Source organism: Talpa europaea (genome assembly GCF_964194135.1).
Source record: "Talpa europaea genome assembly, chromosome: 7".
Taxonomy (NCBI): Eukaryota; Metazoa; Chordata; class Mammalia; order Eulipotyphla; family Talpidae; genus Talpa; species Talpa europaea.
Window position 1 is genome coordinate 117,682,345 of NC_140074.1, and position 20,712 is coordinate 117,703,056.

Genomic DNA, 20,712 nt, shown 5'->3' on the forward strand with positions numbered 1-20,712 from the left:
TTTTTAATTTTTAGAGGCAAGGTGATAATTTAACAAACAACAAAGAAAACAAAGCAAAACAAAACATGTTACCCTACACAGGGAAAATCTATGATTTCTTCCCTTGACCAAATGAGTTATGGGAGACTCTGGTAAATATTTATACCTTTGAAATATTTATAATATTTATAACTTTGAAAGAGAAAGTTGTAAGTCAACTGTACTACTCTTATAGTTGAACACGTTGGGCTTATTACCCATTGCAGGAAGGGAGAAGTCATACAAAGAATGTAAGAAAGAATCTATCAAATGATTTGGTAACTTGTTGGGTGATTTGGGAAAGGGTCTAAGGAAGAGGGGATTCACTTTAAATTGGGTGCTGTCAGAAAACAGAGGCAATTCTATGAGTGGTTATCTCAATAAAGCTTATCTAGCGAGGGGAGGTTAGGGCATTGTAATTGGGAGGAAGTAGTAATTACTCATTCTAACCAAGAGGGAGATGTTTGTTATATCATGGGTAGCACAGTGCCCTTGTTTTTATCTATGCTTGATGAAATTACAATGATACTGCCTTTTTTGTCTATCATGGTCTCAATTGCCCTGTATGAGGCTGTTATTTATGATATTGCTGGTGTCCAACAGTGTAACACAGACTGTGAATGCCAGGAAAGCTTCTGGATGTCAGGGGCTATTCCTTTTTCTTTTTTTCCAACAAAAAATCAATTATATACTCAGTAAGACTGGTCATGAATCAAGGCAAATGAATGGTTTTTAGACAAGTAAAGGCTCAGGAAATATACCACCTGCACACCCTACCTTAACATACTCCTGTCAATGATTCCAGATTAAGTGTTCAAAAATCAGTCTAAATAGCTGCAGCAAATAATGTTTTAAAATGGAAAGCAACATAAAATTCTTCAAAGAGAAGATATACCAGGTAACACAAACTGTAAACTGGATCCAAAATTTTAGATGTACAAAACAAACAATACAGATATAGCCACAGAAATATAAAAATAGATGCTATCAACTGTTTCATTATCCATAATGAAATTTACAGGAATAAATTTAATTAGATGTAACACTTAAAAGTACCACTAGCAGATTTAAAACAAACTATATAACTTACAAATATTTGATAAATAGAAATCAATGAAAGCACAGAAATATAAGATAACAGACATGTCAAAGAACCAAAGATCTGGTATATAATAGCATTACTAATTTAGTAGGAAAAACCATAGTTGTCAAATACTAAAAGGATAATTTTGATTAGGAAAGTGAAAAAGATACACTGTATTAAAGCAATTCAGGTAACTGGAAGTTGTTACCTGTGTTGTACACACACGCAGTACAGTAACACAGTTAACAAACTACATATACTTATATACCTATAGCTACATAAACATAACTGCAGATAATCATTCCCCAGTCCAAACGCCCAGTTCCCTCCTTCCTATAATGGAGATAACTGGTTGACTATAAAATATGAATTCTAAAAATCATGTATTTAATTATAGCAAAGGTACCTAACTGCAAAAAATCATGCAAATAATAGAATGTGTCCCTTTTCAAAATGTCTAATTTAAGGTCATAATATTTCAGAAAGAAAGAACGCATACCTCAAACTGTGTGACAGCAGCATAGCGCACCTCTCCAGAAGGGGTAGTATATTTACTTCTATAGAAACCTTTCATCTTGTCATTCAGCTCGCCAACAAAATCTATCTTTAAGGTTCCTGTCCCTATGATTTAAAGACAAATGAAAATCACTTTTATGACCATGTTTAATACAAGTTATCAAAAACATGTCCTTAAGACACTAATTCAATTGGTTATTTACAATGCTCAAATCATTCCTTCCTTCCCCAAATACTCCTGGGGCAATGGAGAGAATACAGTATTTACTAAAGTAAATAGCAGACTAATTTAATCCTAAAGTTAACCTTAGAGTCATTTTTTAGGATGAAAGCTTAGAAAGTTCTTTAATTTAAATTTTTTTTTTTTAAAGATTTTATTTATTTATTTATTTATACAAGCACTGGGTACAGTCAGAAGCGCGGGAGGGTGAGAGAATTCACCAGAGCCAGAGCGGGGAGCAGAGCAGGCAGAAGGACCGAAGTACACTGCTGAGGGGAGCAGGGGGCAGCAGGAGAGTCTGCGCGCCATGTGGGACCCTCCTCCAGATGCCGGGGAGCAGCCGGGGATTGAACCAGCACTGCAGAGGCTGCGGGCAGCCTCGCAACCCAGCGCTCAACCGCTGCGCCACCAGGGAGGCCCTAATTTAAATTTTTTAAGATTATTTATTTATGCATACAATAACTGGGGTGTAGGCCAGAGGGGCAGGGGTGAGAGGATTCACCAGAGACAGAGTGGGGAGAAGAGCTGGCAGATATACTGAAATACACTGCTGAGGGGAGCAGCAGGAGAGACAGGAGAGGCCTGCTGTGCCATGTGGGTCAGCTCCCTGGCCACCAGGGATAGAACTCAGGGCCCAGCAATGATAGCGCTGAGACTTAACCCTTATGCCACCAAGGAGGCCCCAAGTTTTTAAATTTTATTAATTTAGTTTCAAATTACCAATACATGAAGATAAAAACAAGAAAAGTTATAAACATTTATTATTAAATGTATGATAGGCTATTGTACCTGGTGCTTTAAAATATGTATGAACTTGAAAGTAGGTATTATCTCCAGTTTTTCAGATGAGGAAACTGAGGATGAAAAGTTAAATAATTTGCCTAGGGCCTCCCCTGGTGGCGCAGCAGTTGAGCGCCAGGCTGTGAAGCTGCCTACAGCCTCTGCAGCGCTGGTTCAATCCCCGGTGGCCAGAGAGGGTCCCACATGGCACACAGACCTCTCCTGCCGCCCGCTGCTCCCCTCAGCAGTGTATTTCGTCAGTCTACCTGTTCTGTTCCCTGCTCTGGCTCTGGTGAATTCTCTCACCCTTCGCGCTTCTGACTTTACCCACTGCTTGTATAAATAAATAAATCTTAAAAAAAAATAATTTGCCTAAGGTCACACACAGTAAATACCAAGAATGGGATAAAAATTCAGGACTGGTCAGTATAAAATTCATGCTCTCTGACAATCGGGTCGTGTAAATTGGTCCTTTTAGATGACTTCATGCACAGAAACAGAAATACAGCTAATTACTCTATCATTAAGATAAAATACCAGCTGTTCAATCCAAACAGAACATTGATTCCATGCTTTTGTGAGGAACTAGAGAGAAGATCAATGATTTGATAAGTGAAAAAGGCACAAAACAAATTATAATCACCCCAATCATTTGCAAGCTGATACTGTGAAAGAAATAGGTTTTTTTTTTAAAGATTTATTTATTTATACAAACACTGGGGTACAGGTCAGAGGCACCAGAGGGTGAGAGAATGCACCAGAGACAGAGTAGGAAGCAGAACAGGCAGAAGGACCAAAATACACTGCTGAGGGGAGCAGGGGGCGAGACAGGAGAGGTCTGCCACGCCATGTGGAAATCTCCCCGGCCGGCCAGGAATCAAACTGGCGGTGCAAAGGCTGCAGACAGCTTCACAAGAGCTGCACTCAACCCGATGCACCACCAGGGAGGCGTAGAGATACGTTTTATTAATAATTACTAGGTGCACATAAAAATGCAATCTGAATATATATTCCTGTTGTATAAAAGCAAAACCAATTTAGACAAATAGGAGTTTTGGGGTACAAATACTTCCGTAACAGAAAAAAAGTTTATAAGTATTATTTACTAAATCTACTACACTCAACTAAAAATCAGATGCACTACAAAAGAGTAACCTCATTCTAAATTTTACAAGTCAAGCAAGAAAAATGTTGGCTTTGTAGCTGATATTTTGAAAGTGCCTATTTGTAAAAGGATCTTAAGCCTGGGAGTCTAATAAATCAAACATAAGGCATGACTACAAAGTAGTTTGCCAATCATTTCAAAACTTTCATATCCTAATGCTTTAAACTGTCATTCTGGGATATTGTAATGATGACACCAACATTGTTCAAAATGTTCTTGATTCTGTCTCTTTCTCTGATACATCCTTCTGGATGTTCTGTAGTCAAATCTTCAGCTTCCAAAATTGAATTTGCCTTTTCAAAGGTCCAAAAGTCATGAAAAGGTCAACTCTACAGAAACATGAATGATAAAAGCTGTTTCTAGACAAAACATTAAGTGCATCTATGAAGTAATTAAACTGATTTCCTTATGTGCCTCAAAATGGTTCTGAAAGTAATTTCAAATGAAAATTTCAGATCCCTGCAGCAAAGTCATCACTAAAGAATGTGTCACATTCTTAAAGTAATTGTGTTGGGGAAAAATTAAAACAATTCAGCTGAAGTTCAACTAAACAGACATCTGTGATTTGTATTTTTAAACAATCAGAAATTCTCTCTGGAAAACACTTCATAAAGAGTATTATAGCTTACTGGAATAGTGAACACAAATAAATAAAACAATCTGAAAGAATTCTAAATAATTAAGAATAAATAATGTAAAATTTCTATTTTTTTAAAGATTAATTTATTTATGCATACAGGAACTGGGGTACAGGCCAGTGGTGTGGGGGGTGAGAGGATTCACCAGAGACAGAGTGGGGAGCAGAACGGGCAGACTGACTGAAATACACTGCTGAAGGGAGCAGCAGGTGAGACAGGAGAGGTCTGTGGCCCCATATGGGTAGTTCCCTGGCCGGGGATCGAACTCGTGCCACGCTGTAGCGGCTGCAGGCAGTTTCACAAAACCCCTTGCACCACCAGGGAGGCCCAAAAATTTCTATTTTCTTTAGTAATTCACTGTTGTTGTTTTTTTTTAAAGCAGATGTATTCACAGTAATAAAGTTTATAAGAAATACCTAATGAATTATAAAAACCTACTACCTTTCAAGAGAATTGGATCATGTAATTTTATGTCACAATTCTGTAAGTGGAACTGGCCAGTCTGTTTTCACTAAGTCAACTGTTAAGATGTCTTTTATATAACTTATATTCCATGGAAAATCTACTTTTGACTTTTCCTACTTGAGTAAAGACAGATTTAAAACTCTTAACTAAATAAGAAAGGCTGCTTATACTTTTAACTTGGTTTTAAATCTCCAAGGCCATCAAACCACAAGAAGATATTGACAATGACCACATCCAAAAAGTGGCACACTAAATAAAATACAAAGTACTAGGAAAGGCTATTACCTGAAATTCAAACAAAACACAAGTTAAAACTTTTTTCTTTAACTCATTAATGAATGTATTGACTAGTGTTAATTACCCTATATTAATTACAAAGTATTTACTATTAATATAGAATTTTAGAGCAAGAAGAGGAAAAAAAGAATTTAATGATAAATTTCATTTATCAAATTTATATGACACTGCAGAATTGATTGGGAGACTAATTTTATATCTATTTGCACACACCATTTATACTGCTTCCTCAAGTTAGATACCTTATTTCAATATCTAATGTAAGCAGTATTTTCTGTCAGGGGTGGTAAATCTTTTCAAACATGCAATATACTCATTTATAAATTAAACAACTGAAAAACTGGGGCTGCCACTAAAAATCTTACTTGTTTAAAACTTAGGACAGTGGGAATCCCTGGTGGTACAGGGTTAAAGTCTTAGCACTATCAAGCTATGGCCAGGCCCTGCGGCCTGAGTTTGACCAATAAGAACATAGTTGAGGCCTCCCTGATGGTGTAGAAGTTAAGTCTCAGCCCTATCATGCTGTCACTGCTGTGGCCTCAGCTATCACTGCTGCAGCCTGAGTTCGATCCCCAGCCAGGGAGCTGACCCACATGGCACAGCAGACCTCTCCTGTCTTGCCCGCTTCCCCCCTCAGCACTGTATTTCAGTGCATCCGCCTATTCTGCTCCCCACTCTGTCTCTGGTGAATCCTCTCACCCCGACACCTCTGGCCTACACTCCAGTTCCTGTATGCTTAAATAAATGAAAATAAATCATTAAAAAGAGTATAATTGTAAAATCTGAAGATCTTGAATACTTTAATAAAAAACTTAAAGAGGGCCTCTTCGGTGGCGCAGTGGGTTGAGTGCAGTGCTGTGAGGCTGTCTGCAGCCTCTGCAGCACCGGTTCGATTCCTGGCAAGCCAGGGAGATTCCCACATGGCGTGGCAGACCTCTCCTGTTGTGCCCACTGCTCCCCTCACAGTAGTGTATTTCAGTCTGCCTGTCCTGCTCCCCGCTCTGTCTCTGGTGAATCCTCTCACCCCCCACACTTCTGGCCTGTACCCCAGTTCTTGTATGTGTAAATAAACAAATCTTTAAAAAATAAATAAAATGTACACATATATATACACAGAATATTTCTGGAAGAATTCACCAGAAAATGGAAGTGGAAAGCGTCAAAGAGAGGGAATCTCAATTTTCACATTATATTCTTTTGTATCTTTTAATACATGTTCATGGCAAAAACATAATTTTTTTTAATAATTGCACATAAAATCCTAGCTAGAAAAAAGGCCAAATGAAAGCGCTCTAAGAGCATCAAAATAAAAGACAAAGCTCCAATTTAATTTTTTCTAAAAACTGTATTAAAGTAGTATGTTCTCAGTAAAAACAGTATGGTAATGACATAAAGGTATAAATAAGAATAAAATCATCAATTATGTCAACACGCAGACATATCATTTTGTTTATACCATTTTAGAGATATGATTCATCACTCTATATATGTAATTTTGTATTCATCACTCTATATGTAATTTTGTATTCTGCTTTTCAATTTTACATTATAATAAGCATTAAGGTATTATTAAGAATTCACAGATATCATTTTTAATTGATATATATATATTCCACCACACAAATAGCTATGTCATAATTAGTTTAATTATTCCTTCAGTGTTGCACAAATATAGTCATTGTAAATTTTTGCCACCTAAAGTAAAGTCTCAATAGACATTTCTAGGCTTAATGCATTCCCTGTATTTATGATTCTTCTATAGGATATATTCCTGGTCAAAAGATAGAAACATGAGGAGGTTCTTGATACATACTGTCAGACTGTTTCCCAAATAAATTACATGTATTTACATTTCCACCAGTAATATCAAGGTATGCCTACCATCAAGAATCTTTTTTTTAACTTTAGCTTACATGACAATCAAAAACTGATATTATCAGTAACTGCTAGTTCAATATTTCTCATCACTAGGCGGCAGATTATCGTTTCCCATGTTGATCAGTCATTTGCATTCTCTTTCATACAAATTATTTGATGCTTTTTTTGCATGCTCACTTATCAAAATCTTACCACTTGATTTGTGTAGTTTCTCCATCATATAATACTCAGAAAGTCTTCTATTTTCTTTATGCTTTTATACCTAATAATAGTAACATAATAACAACTCTTTCCCTCTACACATCATTAGCAGTATTTATCTATCTAGTCTCTGGTTAGACAACAAAATCATTTCTGGGACATTATTTCAGACATTAGGATTCAATTAGTAGAAGACAGAGCTAGGTAATTATATTTCTTGAAAGTTGAAACCGGAACAATGCATTACGTTCTTGGGTAGAACAATCAACTGTTTCTGGTCAGGTTTTTCCCCCCTCTGGTGGCCCAAACCTTGCAATGAACCTAACTTGTTTAAACCTGTGTCTTAATAATCTGCTTTAAACAATGAGGGGGCAAATGGCATATAATAAGTTTTTTTGGAAGAAGTAAGATGTCACTATCATCGTGGGATTTTACAAAAGCCACATCTTACCTGTTTGGAGAGTACTAGGAAAAGACAAGGTGACTTTTTCATCTTCATTCTGATAGTTAAATCCTGTAGCATGTATTTCTGGAATGGAAAAATAACATTACTTCACAAATCTGACTGGGTTTTCAAGACCATTCAGATTGCAGCAATTAACATTTTCAAGAATAAAATCTTTACTAACACTAAATATTCTTAATTTAGTAAATTAAGTTACTATAAACAAGAGTGCTACTTCAAACAAACCTATTTTAGGCTACATCACCTAAGTTAAATATACTCCCTTAAGACAATTACACATCCTATATCAATTCACAAAACTTTATTACATAAAGGGATATAGGATTACTATAACCGTGAAAACATTTTCTACCAGATTCTGAGACATGCTTCATTCTCATCTTTGTGACTCTGAAGTTGCTTTCTAGGTAGCAGTCTTATTCAAGAACATTTGAAAGACTAAGTAAATTGACAAGATTCCATTTTAAAGATCTATCAGTGGAAGTTCTGTTCCCCCACTCAAACACAGAAACAATGTCTACTAAGATATAAATCATACTTTCAGTAAAACTCTTGTCATAACATTTTAAAGAAATAAAGGTGAAACAGGTGTGTGGATTAAGTTACGTTTTAGACCAATCTAGCAAGAGATGAGATTGCTTACTTGACTGATACTTTAGAATGTGTAGTTGACACTTTAGGGAAAGAACTAAGTAGTTCAACTTCCAACCACATCACATCACCATCCCCAATGAAAAGTTGGATCAGTCAAAGAGGCAGCCTTAATGAGCACATGAAAAGATACTCAGCATTATTAATCACGAGGGAAATGCAAATCAAAACCACAATGAGAATACATCACACCCACCAGGATGACTATAATCAAAAAGACAAATGATAATAATAAGTGAGGATACAGAAAAACTGGAATCCTCATACTTTGCTGGTAGGAATGTAAAATGGTACAGCTGCTTTGGAAAACAGCATGGCAATTTCTTGAAAAGGTTATATTTAGAGAGTTACCATATGACCCAGCAATTTCATGTCTAGGTATATATTCAAGAGAATATGAAAGCATATGTCCACACAAAAACTTATACCCAAGTATTCATCGTAGCATCATTCAAAATAGCCAAAAGTGAAAACAAACCAAATGTTCATGAATAAAACAATAAAATGTGGTATATAATGGAATATTATTTGACAACAAAAAGAAATGACTTGGTGATATATACTACTACTGTGTGGATAAACCTTGAAAACATTATGCTACATGAAAGAAACCAGACACAAAAGACCACATGTTTTATGTGAAATGTCCAGATAGGCAATCTACAGAGACTTAAAGTCTACCAGTGGAAATGGAGGGTAAATGCTCATAGGGTACTTTCTTTTGTGGGTAATGAAAATGATCTACAATTTATTCTGCTGGTAGGTGCACAACTCTGTGAATATACTAAAAATCACTAAACTATATACTTTGAATGGATTGTATCATATGTGAACTATATCTCAATAAAACTGTTAAGAGAAGGGGATAACTTTATAAGTCACAGGCTTAAGTCTGATATGGGTAACAGTGATTCAGATTAAATAACATTCCATTGAGCCAGGCAAGATGCCCACAATTCATTCTTTTTTTAAAGAGTCATCCGAAGGTTGAATTTCTAATGTTTCTAACATTGTTATGGTTCAAATGAGTTGTTTGTTTACATTTTAAAAGAGCAGTCTTATTAGGAAAAGGAGAAAGAAAAAGAGGGATACCTGCATAGTCCCAGGCGGGCAGGAGAGCTGCCAAATAAGTCTCTACAAAGCCAAGATCTTTACAAACCAAGTAAGAACTTCATATTTTAAAAGGACTTTAATCAATTATTCCTCATTATATAGATGAAGAAAATGAGGTCTATAACATTAATGATTCACTTAAGGTCACAAAGTTGAACTAGAGCTCAGTTCCCTTCCTATTCCTATTGCCAAAATTCTTTCTACCATCATAAGCTAGCTCCTAAATTTGAACAGAAACTTAAGACTTGGCTTATATGCATTATTGATAAACTCTCCATTGAAACAATGACTTTTGTTGGCAAAAACTTGATATTTTCTCTAACTTTAGTCTCAAGAAACAATCAGATGGTTAGGAAGCCAAGAATCACCTCAATGCTTAAGAATGTACCTTCCTGACTGAGATATAAAAGGGCACGGTGGTAGCCCTAAGGTACTATGATCAAAGAACAACTCCATTAAAGCATATTAAAGAACTTGTTTTTACAAATGCACAAAAAAATTAATCTGATAAGAAATAAAGATAAAAATACAAAAGAAAAGCAGTTTTTAAATAGAAACAATCATGTATTATATTGCTAGACTTCATTGCACAGCATATGCTTCCAAATGCACCTATCAACCATATTACATATGTACAAAAAAGAATAAAATTCCTACAAAACTATTTCTTTTTTTTTTAAAGAGATCCTGCCATTTTTTAAAAAAGATTTATTTTTTATTTATACAATAGCTGGGGTACAGGCCAGAGGCGTGGGAGGGTGAGAGGATTCACCAGAGACAGAGCAGGGTGCAGGATAGGCAGATGACTGAAGACACTGCTGAGGGGAGCAGTGGGTGAGACAGGAGAGGTCTGCCACACTATGTGGGAATCTCTCCCTGGCCGGTCGGGAATCGAACCGACACTGCAGAGGCTGTGGACAGCTTCACAGCACTGTGCTCAACCTGCTGCGCCACCGGGGAGGCCCTCTATTTCTTAGAAAAAATAACCACTGTTTGAACTCTTAAAAAAGTCTCTTCCACTAGAGGTAATGATTCCAAGTACTGTATAGTGAACAACATACTACTTGGTAAACATATATTAAAACAACCTTGGTGAACTGCAGTTTTGGATATTCTGTAAACACTACCATTTAACCAATGGCTCAAGTCAAAAATATAAAATAATCCTACTCCCTCCACATCTGGCTATCTCTCCTATCATATATCCAATAAGCAAATTTAAAAGCCTATACCTTTAATCCCAGACTACGCAATGACTCTATTACTACAACCCCAATCCAATATACCATTATTTCTATACTAGATCACTACAATTGCCTCTTAACTGGTCTGTTTCCACTCATTGTCTATTCTTCACAAGTAGCCAGAATAATCAGTGAGATCAAAATTCTAATGGAGTCGCAAGTATTTTGAATGAAAAATTAAGTCCGCTTGAGGAAAAAATAAGCATTAATCATAAGAGAAAAGAACTGATCAGATTTCATCAAGATTTAACAATTGTGATTATCAAAAGACACTATTAAGAAGTGAGGGGCCTTTTCTAACCCCGTTGGGCTTAAGTGTTACGTTTCAGGGCTATCACTACCACAGCCTGAGTTCAACCCAACCCCCAGCCAGGGAGCTGACCTACATAGTGCAGTAGACCTCTCCTGTCTCACCTGCTGTTCCCCTCAGCAGTGTATTTCAGTAGATCCGCCTGTTCTGGTCCTCACTCTGTCTCTGTGAATCCTCTCAACAGCCCCTCCCCACACCTCTAGCCTTCACCCCAGTTCTATGAAAAAATAAATTTTTAAAAAAAGAAAAAGAAAATATATGAATAGCTTGGAAGCAAATGAGAAAGTGTTCAACATCTTTAGTCATCAGAGAAACGCAAATCAAAACCACACTGACAAACCAAGTCAGAGTCACTAGAATGGCTAAATCTAAAAAGACTAAGAACAAAAATGTCATTGAGGATGTGGAGCAATAATTATTCTACAACTCATATGATGTTGATGCCTCTTGTTATTCCCTAAGATTGCAAACATTCTTCATTTCTGTAACTGGAAAGTTCTTTCTCCAGATATCTACACATTTCTTGTCATTCAGGTGTCTGTCCAAGTCACTTTAGAAATCTGTTCATTACCTCAAGGAACAATTCTCACTCTGTCATCTTACTGTGATTTCTGAACACTACTTTACATTATACATTTGTTACTGGTATCTTTCTGACTGAATACACATAATACCTGGGGTGTTTGTTCTGTCTACCACTCTACTTCCAATACTAGAACAGTTTCTGGCACATAATATGTTCAGTAAAGAGAAGCAGAATGAATGAATCACTTCAAAAATCAATAGAATGCCTAATTATGTTATGGAGATCATCAATACTACACATACAAAATCTGTTACTGAAAAACCACCTTTATTAATGCTATAAGAACATAGTATTAGGGCTAGATTTCTAACATATAATATATCGAGTCAAATAGGGATCTATCTCAAATATCCTTGAAGTTAACATTTGCTTTGGAACTGTAATATTGTTCAAAGGGTGAAAAGTCATCAATATATTTTTTTTTAATTTTATTGTTATATTCCCCATACAATTGCAGCCCCCCCCCATTCTGACCCCAATCCCTCCCCTCCCGCCCCCGCCCCCCTAAAAGTGTCTCTGATTCATAGTTTTTTGTTGATTTTGATTTTCACTTTCTTATAATTATTCATTTTCCTGATCCCTTATTTAAGTTTTCTAGATTCCTGCTATGAGTGAGACCATCCGGTATTTTTCTTTTTCTTTTTGGCTTATTTCGCTGAGCATGATCCCTTCCAGCGCCATCCATGTTGCTGCAAATTGCATGTGTTTATCTTTTTTGAATGCTGAGTAATATTCCATGGTATATATGTACCACATCTTCTTGATCCAGTCATCTATTTTTGGGCATTTGGGTTGTTTCCAAAGCTTAGCTATTGTAAACAGTGCTGCTATAAACATAGGGGTGCAGGTGTTCTTTGGAATTGATGTTTCTGTGTCCTTTGGGTAAATACCTAGGAGTGGAATTGCTGGATCATATGGAAGCTCTATGTTTAGTAGGTCCAGAAATCTCCACACAGCTTTCCACAGTGGTTGGACCAGTTTGCACTCCCACCAACAGTGCAGAGGAGTTCCTTTTTCTCCACACCCTCGCCAACATTTGTTGTTGCTAGTTTTTTTAATATGTGCCATTCTCACTGGTGTAAGATGGTATCTCATGGTAGTTTTGATTTGCATTTCCCTGATGACAAGTGATGTTGAACATTTTTTCATATGCCTGTTGGCCATTTGCATTTCCTCTTCAGAGAAGTTTCTTTTTAGCTCTTCTGCCCATTTTTTGACTGGATTATTTTCTTTGTTGTTGTTGAGTCTCATCAGCTCTTTGCAGATGAATGTCCTTTATCATTAGTGTTGGGTGCAAAAATGTTCTCCCAGTTGGTGGGGTTTCTCTTTGTTTTTGTTATTGTCTCTTTTGCTGTGCAAAAGCTCTTTAATTTAAAAGTCATCAATATTTTTTAAAATATATATCTATAGATGTACACACACACATACATATGTCTGTAAATGTGCAGAACATTGAGGAAGTATACCAAACTGATCACTTTATTTCTAAATTAATGTTTTATATTAATTCAGTGTGAATATATGAAAAGTTTGTATTAACATATATTAATTTAAAAATTTTATTTATTTATGCATACAAGTGTATGTAGGCCAGAGGTGCAGGGAGGTGAGAGGATTCACCAGAGACAGAGTAGGGAGCAGAACAGGCAGTTCGACTGAAATACACTGCAGAGGGGAGCAGAACAGGCAGTTCGACTGAAATACACTGCAGAGGGGAGCAACGGGCAAGACAGGAGAGGTCTGTGGCACCATGTGGGTCAGCTCCCTAGCTCGTGATCAAACTCGTCCTGAAGTGGCTGCTGACAGCTTCATAGTGCTGAGACTTAATCCTCTGTGCTACCAGGGAGGCCCAACACATATTTTAAATATACATGTATATTAAGTATTGTAAGTAGACACTTTACTATACTGTTATAAACAATAAGATTAAACTTTACCAAACTTAGCCTTGACCAAAAAACTTGAAAATATTTTAAATTGGAGAATAGGAGAGAATCTTAAAATCAGGCACATCATTATTTAACACTCTGAGCCTGTGTCCGTGCCTATAAAACTAAAATCATTACTTCTTTAAAAATCTCAGCAATTTCTCAGTTATTTGAAGATTACATAATATAGTCTAAGTACCTGGGCATGATAACTAAGAAATACTCTTTTCTAGAACATAACATACATAACACAGTTTCTTATTAATTCAAATGCAACTAACTCATTATACATGCATAAATGAAGACTCTTGAAATTACTGATCATGGAGTACTACATCTCAGAAAAAATTATTTTAAATATAAATCTATGGATATAAACATATATATTTGGGTGTAAGCATGCATGTGTATGTATTAGTAGTCTATTAAACAGAAGCAAAATTTGAATATAGTCAAAACACGTATAAAACCATGACAAGAAAAATATTACATGAAAAATTACATAAGGGATTCACTTTGCCTTTATTATTTTTTTTTAAGATTTATTTATTTATACATACAAGGACTGGGGTACAGGCCAGAGATGCGGGGGGTGAGAGGATCCACCAAAGCCAGAGTGGGGAACAGAACAGGTAGACTGACTGAAATACACTGCTGAGGGGAGCAGTGGGAGAGATAGGAGAAGTCTGCCTCGCCATGTGGATTTCTCCTTGGTCAGCTGGGGATGGAACTCATGCTGCAGAGGCTTCGATTGCTTCATAGTGCAGTGCTTAACCCCTTGCGCCACCAGGGAGGCCCCACTTTGACTTTAAACTTACTCTTAACAATAAAGACCTACAAATTTCATAGTAAAATTGACCTATAAATTAATGTTTTTAATTTCTTGCTTTAAAAAGCAACCAAGAAGCAATTTTGAAAAGATACAATTTTGACCATATGTGAAAAAAAATACTGAGAACCTAAACATATTTGTATATGTTTGTATATATTTGTGAGTGCAAGCAACATCTATATGTGTCTACACACACACTATAAACACATGCCTGAACATGTATTTGTCTGTAAATGCATAGAACATCTGAGGAAGGATACCTATGAAAGTGATAACTTTATCCACATGAAGGAGTGTAGTAGACCAGGTAAGGAGAAAACAGTATTACTTTGTATTGTATACCATTTATACCCTTTGGTTTTGGGTAAATATATACATACATAGTTATATATTAACTATGAAATCTTTTTAAAGGTTAAACATCTTTTTAAAGATATTCAAGATCTTGGTCAACTTTTTATAGCAAGTCCATTTATTAAACAAATCTAATTAATATGTGATCCCACTTGGGGTTTTCCAATTATGGTTTATGGACATGAAGGCACTCTTGCCTGGGTCTTTAAGATTAGGGCCAACCATAATTTAAAAAACCATACTCATAATTACAGAACACAGAAAAACACTTTGCAGAAGGTGAAGTAGCTCATCTTGTTTGTACAGTCTATCCAGTAGGCTAACAGCCCTCCCCTGTGCAGAAGGCTCTAACTAGAACTAAAACAAGGGAATCATTTTCACTCATTCATTGTACTACTTACATAGTCTCTGCCAAAATTTCAAAACTTGTCTTATGTGAATTCATCTGGAATATAAAGTATGTTTTCTGTTCAACATCTGTGCAGAAATGCTACTTGGTCCAGTATGCTTCCCTTAAATTATACTGTTCACTTCCACAAAGACTACCAGGGTCCTCAGGAAACACGTGCTTCATCTTCCATGGCCCATTCATGAATCTAACTTATTTGCCTCATTGGAATTATCATCCTCTCTGCTGGACTCTCCCACTTTGTCACTTAATAGGTTAATTCCAGGTCTTCCCCTTCAACCATGAAAAGCCTTAATATAATGCCTATTCTTTAGTCAGCACATAATACCAGGAGGGAGCCTACTGTTATTGTTAAAGTCAATTTGTATTATCAATTAGTAACACAATTAGTAATTGTAAGGTAACTCCTGCTTTCATTATTAAATAAATCTAAACCTTTTCCTCCAATATGAAAATTTGCTAAATATATCCACCTGTGCTTACAATCTGATATCTCAATTTAATTTCTATTCAATCACAGCTATATATCATAAAGCAATCAATATTAAAAAAACAAAGAATAAAAAGAAAACAATAGCATTCTTCCTGTGACCCACAGCTTTCCTGTGGATCTCACTGATTCTCTGATCTCTTATATTAACAATGTGAACAAAAAACATTATCTAAGTACTGGGATATCCTGCACTTTTCTCAAAAAGAATCAAATCTATATTAAAATACTATCAAACTCAAAGAAGGCTGACCAAAAACTTAATCAACTGATACTGAAAGTATGACTATTATGTGGTTTTATTTTTTAAAGATTTATTTATTTATGCATACAAGAACTGGGGTACAGGCCAGAGGTGTGGGGGGGTGAGAGGATTCACCAAAGCCAGAGTGGGGGACAGAATAGGCAGACTAACTGAAATACACTGCTAAGGGGAGCAGCGGGTAAGTCAGGGGAGGTCTTCTGCGCCATGTGGGTCACCTCCCTGGCCGGGGATCGAACACATGCTGCAGTGGCTGCAGGTACCTTCATAGTGCTGCATCTTAACTCCTTGCGCCAAGAGGGAGGCCCCAAGTATGACTATTATATGAACTACCACATGGAGCACTGCAAAGTAGTGGGGAAAGGGTGATGCCCTAGTAAGTGAACCTTGGGACAACAGAATTCCCATTGGGAGGAGAAACCCAGCTGGACATGGATGCACATGATATTCAAAAAGTAGATTATGAATGTCAAAACAATAAAGGTTTTAGGACATAATACAGAATGCTAGCTTTGTGATATTGGAATAGGGAAAAAAATCATTTAAGATATAAAAAGCTGGGCCTCCCCTGGTGGTGCAGTGGTTGAGCGCTGGGCTGCGATGCTGCCTGCAGCCTCTGCAGCAACGGTTCGATCCCCGGCCACCAGAGAGGGTCCCACATGGCACACAGACCTCTCCTGCCATGCCCGCTGCTCCCCTCAGCAGTGTACTTCATCAGTCTGCCTGCTCTGTTCCCTGCTCTGCCTCTGGTGAATTCTCTCATCCTCATCCTCCTGCGCTTCTGCCTGTACCCAGTGCTTGTATAAATAAATAAATAAATCTTAAAAAAAAGATATAAAAAGTTGTAACTAAAAGAAAAAGAATGACAAACTTTACCTCATGAAAACTATGAATGTCTGTACATTAAGTGGTGCCACCAGAAGCTGCTGGTCAGAATATACTTGTAACATAAAGATGCCAAAGAACTTATGTCCAGAACAAGAAGCTACTTTAAAAACAAAAAAAAAAAAAAAAAAAAAAACCTTAATTGAAAGACCACAAAAGCTCCCACACTTAGAAAAATGTCTTAAAACTAAAATATGCATTAACATAAAATTAAGCTTGGGCCTCCCCGGTGGCGCAGCGGTTGAGCGCTGGGTTGCGAAGCTGCCCGCGGCCTCTGCCGCGCCGGTTCGATCCCCGGCTGCTCCCCGGCCACCGGAGGAGGGTCCCACATGGCGCGCAGACCTCTCCTGCCGCCCGCTGCTCCCCTCAGCAGTGTACTTCGGTCCTTCTGCCTGCTCTGCTCCCCGCTCTGGCTCTGGTGAGTTCTCTCACCCTCCCGCGCTTCTGACTGTGCCCAGTGCTTGTATAAATAAATAAATAAAATCTTAAAAAAAAAAAAATAAATAAATAAAAAAATAAAACTAAAAAAAAAAAAAAAAACATAAAATTAAGCTTAACACAAAGAAAAACAAAACACAACCTCAATCCTCAATGTGCAATCTTGAAAACAGGTTAGATACAGCTAAAGAAAGAATTAATGAATCAGAAGCTTAAGTCTGAATAAAAGATTGGAAACAAAGCACATAATGATGAAAGGATAAAAAAATACAGAGGGTAGGAAAGACAGAGGACAGAGTTAGAAAATCAAAGATACATTTAATTGTAATCCCAGGATGGTAGATAGGAGGATGGAATAAAACAAAGACAGTATCTGAAGAAACAATAACTGAGGTATTCTAAAACCAATTAAAAAAATTAAGCTATACATTAAGCTATACATTATTAAAATATTAAGCTATACATTCACCAGGGCCTTCAAATTTCAAACAAGCTATGCAAAAAAACAAGTATAAGTACTAAAGACATAAAGACATTTTCTGTTTTTATTTGAAAAGGTCTCACTTTCACCTTTCCAAGGGAGAGATGACAGAAGTGTAAATAATTCATACTCAATACAGAGTTAGTATAAGTTCTATTAAGAACTATTTTAAAGCTAGTTCTAGTATTTCTGAACTAAGTCCCAAGATTACTCAATTAACACATGGTCATAGAATGTTTATTATGAAATCTAATTTGCAGACCCATAACACCACATACTAAATCAAATCCAGAAACATCAGAGTATAAGAATCTAGAATGACACCACAAAAGAGAATTCAAACTAAACTTCAAAATTAAAATACTCTTACCATGGAAGTAATAAAGAAGCTAATCTTAAAAAATTCACTCAATTGATAGGCTTGATTAAAGTGGCAAAGATACCACAAAAAAGTTGAAACACAGAAGATATCCAATGAAATATTTGTAATATCTGTAACAAGGGATTTATCTATCATATGTAAAATTTATGCTCAAAGCAAAAAAAAAAAAAATTACAATGTACAATTATTCCAAAAACTTACAAAAAAACTGAAAACTAGTACATATATGAAAAGATGTTCAGGGCCTCCCTGGTGGCACAAGGGGTTAAGCACCACACTCTGTAGCAATCCACAGCCTCTAAAGCACAAGTTCACTCCCTGGCCAGCCAGGAAGAAACCCACATGGCAAGGCAGACTTCTTCTGTCTTGCCCGCTGCTCCCCTCAGCAGTGTATTTCAGTCAGTCGGCCTGTTCTGTTCCCCACTCTGTCTCTGGTGGATCCTCTCAAACCCTTTATCTCTGGCCTGCACCCCAGCTCTTGTATGCATAAATAAACAAATCTTAAAAAAAAAAAGAAAAGCGGTTCAATCTTATTAATGAAGATTGACAACAACATCCAGCATAATGGAAATATAAAGAAATGTACACTTCATACACTAATGGGAATATAAAATAACAAAACTTTTTAGGAGGGATGTTTGATAATTTGTATCTAACACAGATAATTTGGTATTTCTTTAAAATTTAACATACTGGACCTCCCTGGTGGCGCAAGGAGTTAAGCACTGCACTACAAAGCGATCTGCAGCCTCTGCAGCACAAGTTCTATCTCCAGCCAGTCAAGGAGCAACCCACACGGCGAACAGACCTCTCCTGACTCGCCCGCTGCTCCCTTCAGCAGTGTACTTTGGTTAATCTGCCTGTTTGTTCCCCACTCTGTCTCTGGTGAATCCTCTCACCCCCCACATCTCTGGCCTGTGCCCCAGCTCTTGTATGCATAAATAGATCTTTGAAAAAAAAAGTTTAAAAAATATTTAACATAGTACTGAAGATTCTGACACAACTTGTAGGTATACTGTTATTGGTACACAAAGGTATCTTTTTTTTTTTTAAGATTTTATTTATTTATTTATACAAGCACTGGGTACAGTCAGAAGGGCGGGAGGGCGAGAGAATTCACCAGAGCCAGAGTGGGGAGCAGAGCAGGCAGAAGGACCCAAGCACACTGCTGAGGGGAGCAGCAGGTGGCAGGAGAGGTCTGCGTGCCATGTGGGACCCTCCCAGGTGTGCGGGGAGCAGCCAGGGATAGAACCAGCGCTGCAGAGGCTGCGGGCAGCCTCACAACACAGCGCTCAACCGCTGTGCCACCCAGGAGGCCCCCACAAAGATATCCTTTGCCCTACAATTTGAAACAGCCAAAAAAGTGAAATAGCCAAAATGTGCAACATTAAGAAATGGCTTTGTAAAATGATAACATCTATATACAATAATCTTAGGCTTGTGTTACACAGTTCTACATATCAACCACATTAAGTTAAAAAAGCAAGTTGCAAAACATTATACATATATCATAATCTAATTTATGTAATTTAAGAAAAAATACCGTGTGTGTGTGTGTGTGTGTGTGTGTGTGTGTGTGTGTGTGTGTTGTAAACTTATACCAGACTGTTAACATGGCTACTTCTGGGACTGAAGGGTAGGTGATATACCATGAAGGGAGGGAAGAATTCTCACTTCTTATATTCTATGTTATTTGATTTTACTACCACAAGAATGTTATTTCTTTCATAATTTAAAAAGATAAGGCAAAATGAAATATTAATTGCCATGTGATGAAGATAACCTGTAAGTATCATAACTGTTCACATTTTAAAAATTATTCCTGTGCAATGTTGACACAAGTACTTTAAACTTTAATAATAATCTTCATATTATTAAATCACATCTTTTACTGGCCAATAATAATTTGTGTCTGGGTTATACCTAGTAACCTTTTTGCCTGTAAATACTTGAATGAAATATTATCATCTGCTGAAGATCTCATATTGAAATATGTCTCACATTTAAAAAAATTCATCCAAACTCCTGTGACTGGTAGGCTTGACTACTACACTGGCTATTCACGTGACAGTTTAGAATCACAGCTAGATATGAAAACTAGATTTAAAAAATTTTGAGTATTTGACAGGAATCACAAAGATCAGTTCTATAATTCAAAGACTTTCTATTTCCTGTTGCATTTGCTTACTACTTCTAAGCAGAACATTGAGGACAATGAAGAAAGCAGAGTCATAAAGTTTATAGGAGCCTCCCTCCTGGGGAGACAAAATTGGACTTGGTCACTACCAAAGCAGCCAGAATTGGAATGGCCAAGAGCCCAGAAAAATGGAATAACAGATAAAGTCTAACATTCTTCATTCAATTTCCCACAATATATGTCTTAGACTTTGGCAGTTTTATGATGGCAGAGCACTAATAACTAGGGTTCTGGACACAGAAAGAAAGGGAAAACCTTATATAGCAAAATGAAAAAAGAAGACCAGATTTAGTGGATCAAGAGGATCTTGCTTAGTGAAAGGCTTAAAACGCTTCCCCTAAAATCAGGTTCAAAACAGGATGCCTGCCTGATTTTTAACCACTTCTACTCAACATAGCAATAAATGTTCTAGTCAGAGTAAT

The 20,712-nt window shown here is 36.8% G+C and overlaps 1 protein-coding gene across 2 annotated transcripts in view; it reads right to left on the reverse strand.

Annotated features, from left to right (window-relative positions):
- Window positions 1-20,712, reverse strand: part of NPEPPS (aminopeptidase puromycin sensitive) — a gene marked incomplete at its 5' end in the record, with an annotated part of 79,986 nt that overhangs the window by 34,260 nt on the left and 25,014 nt on the right. For both annotated transcript variants that reach the window (XM_084237728.1, XM_084237727.1), the window contains 2 exons: window positions 1,602-1,723; window positions 7,714-7,791. In XM_084237728.1, coding sequence (XP_084093854.1) covers window positions 1,602-1,723; window positions 7,714-7,791 — 200 coding nt within the window. The remainder of the gene's footprint in view (window positions 1-1,601; window positions 1,724-7,713; window positions 7,792-20,712) is intronic.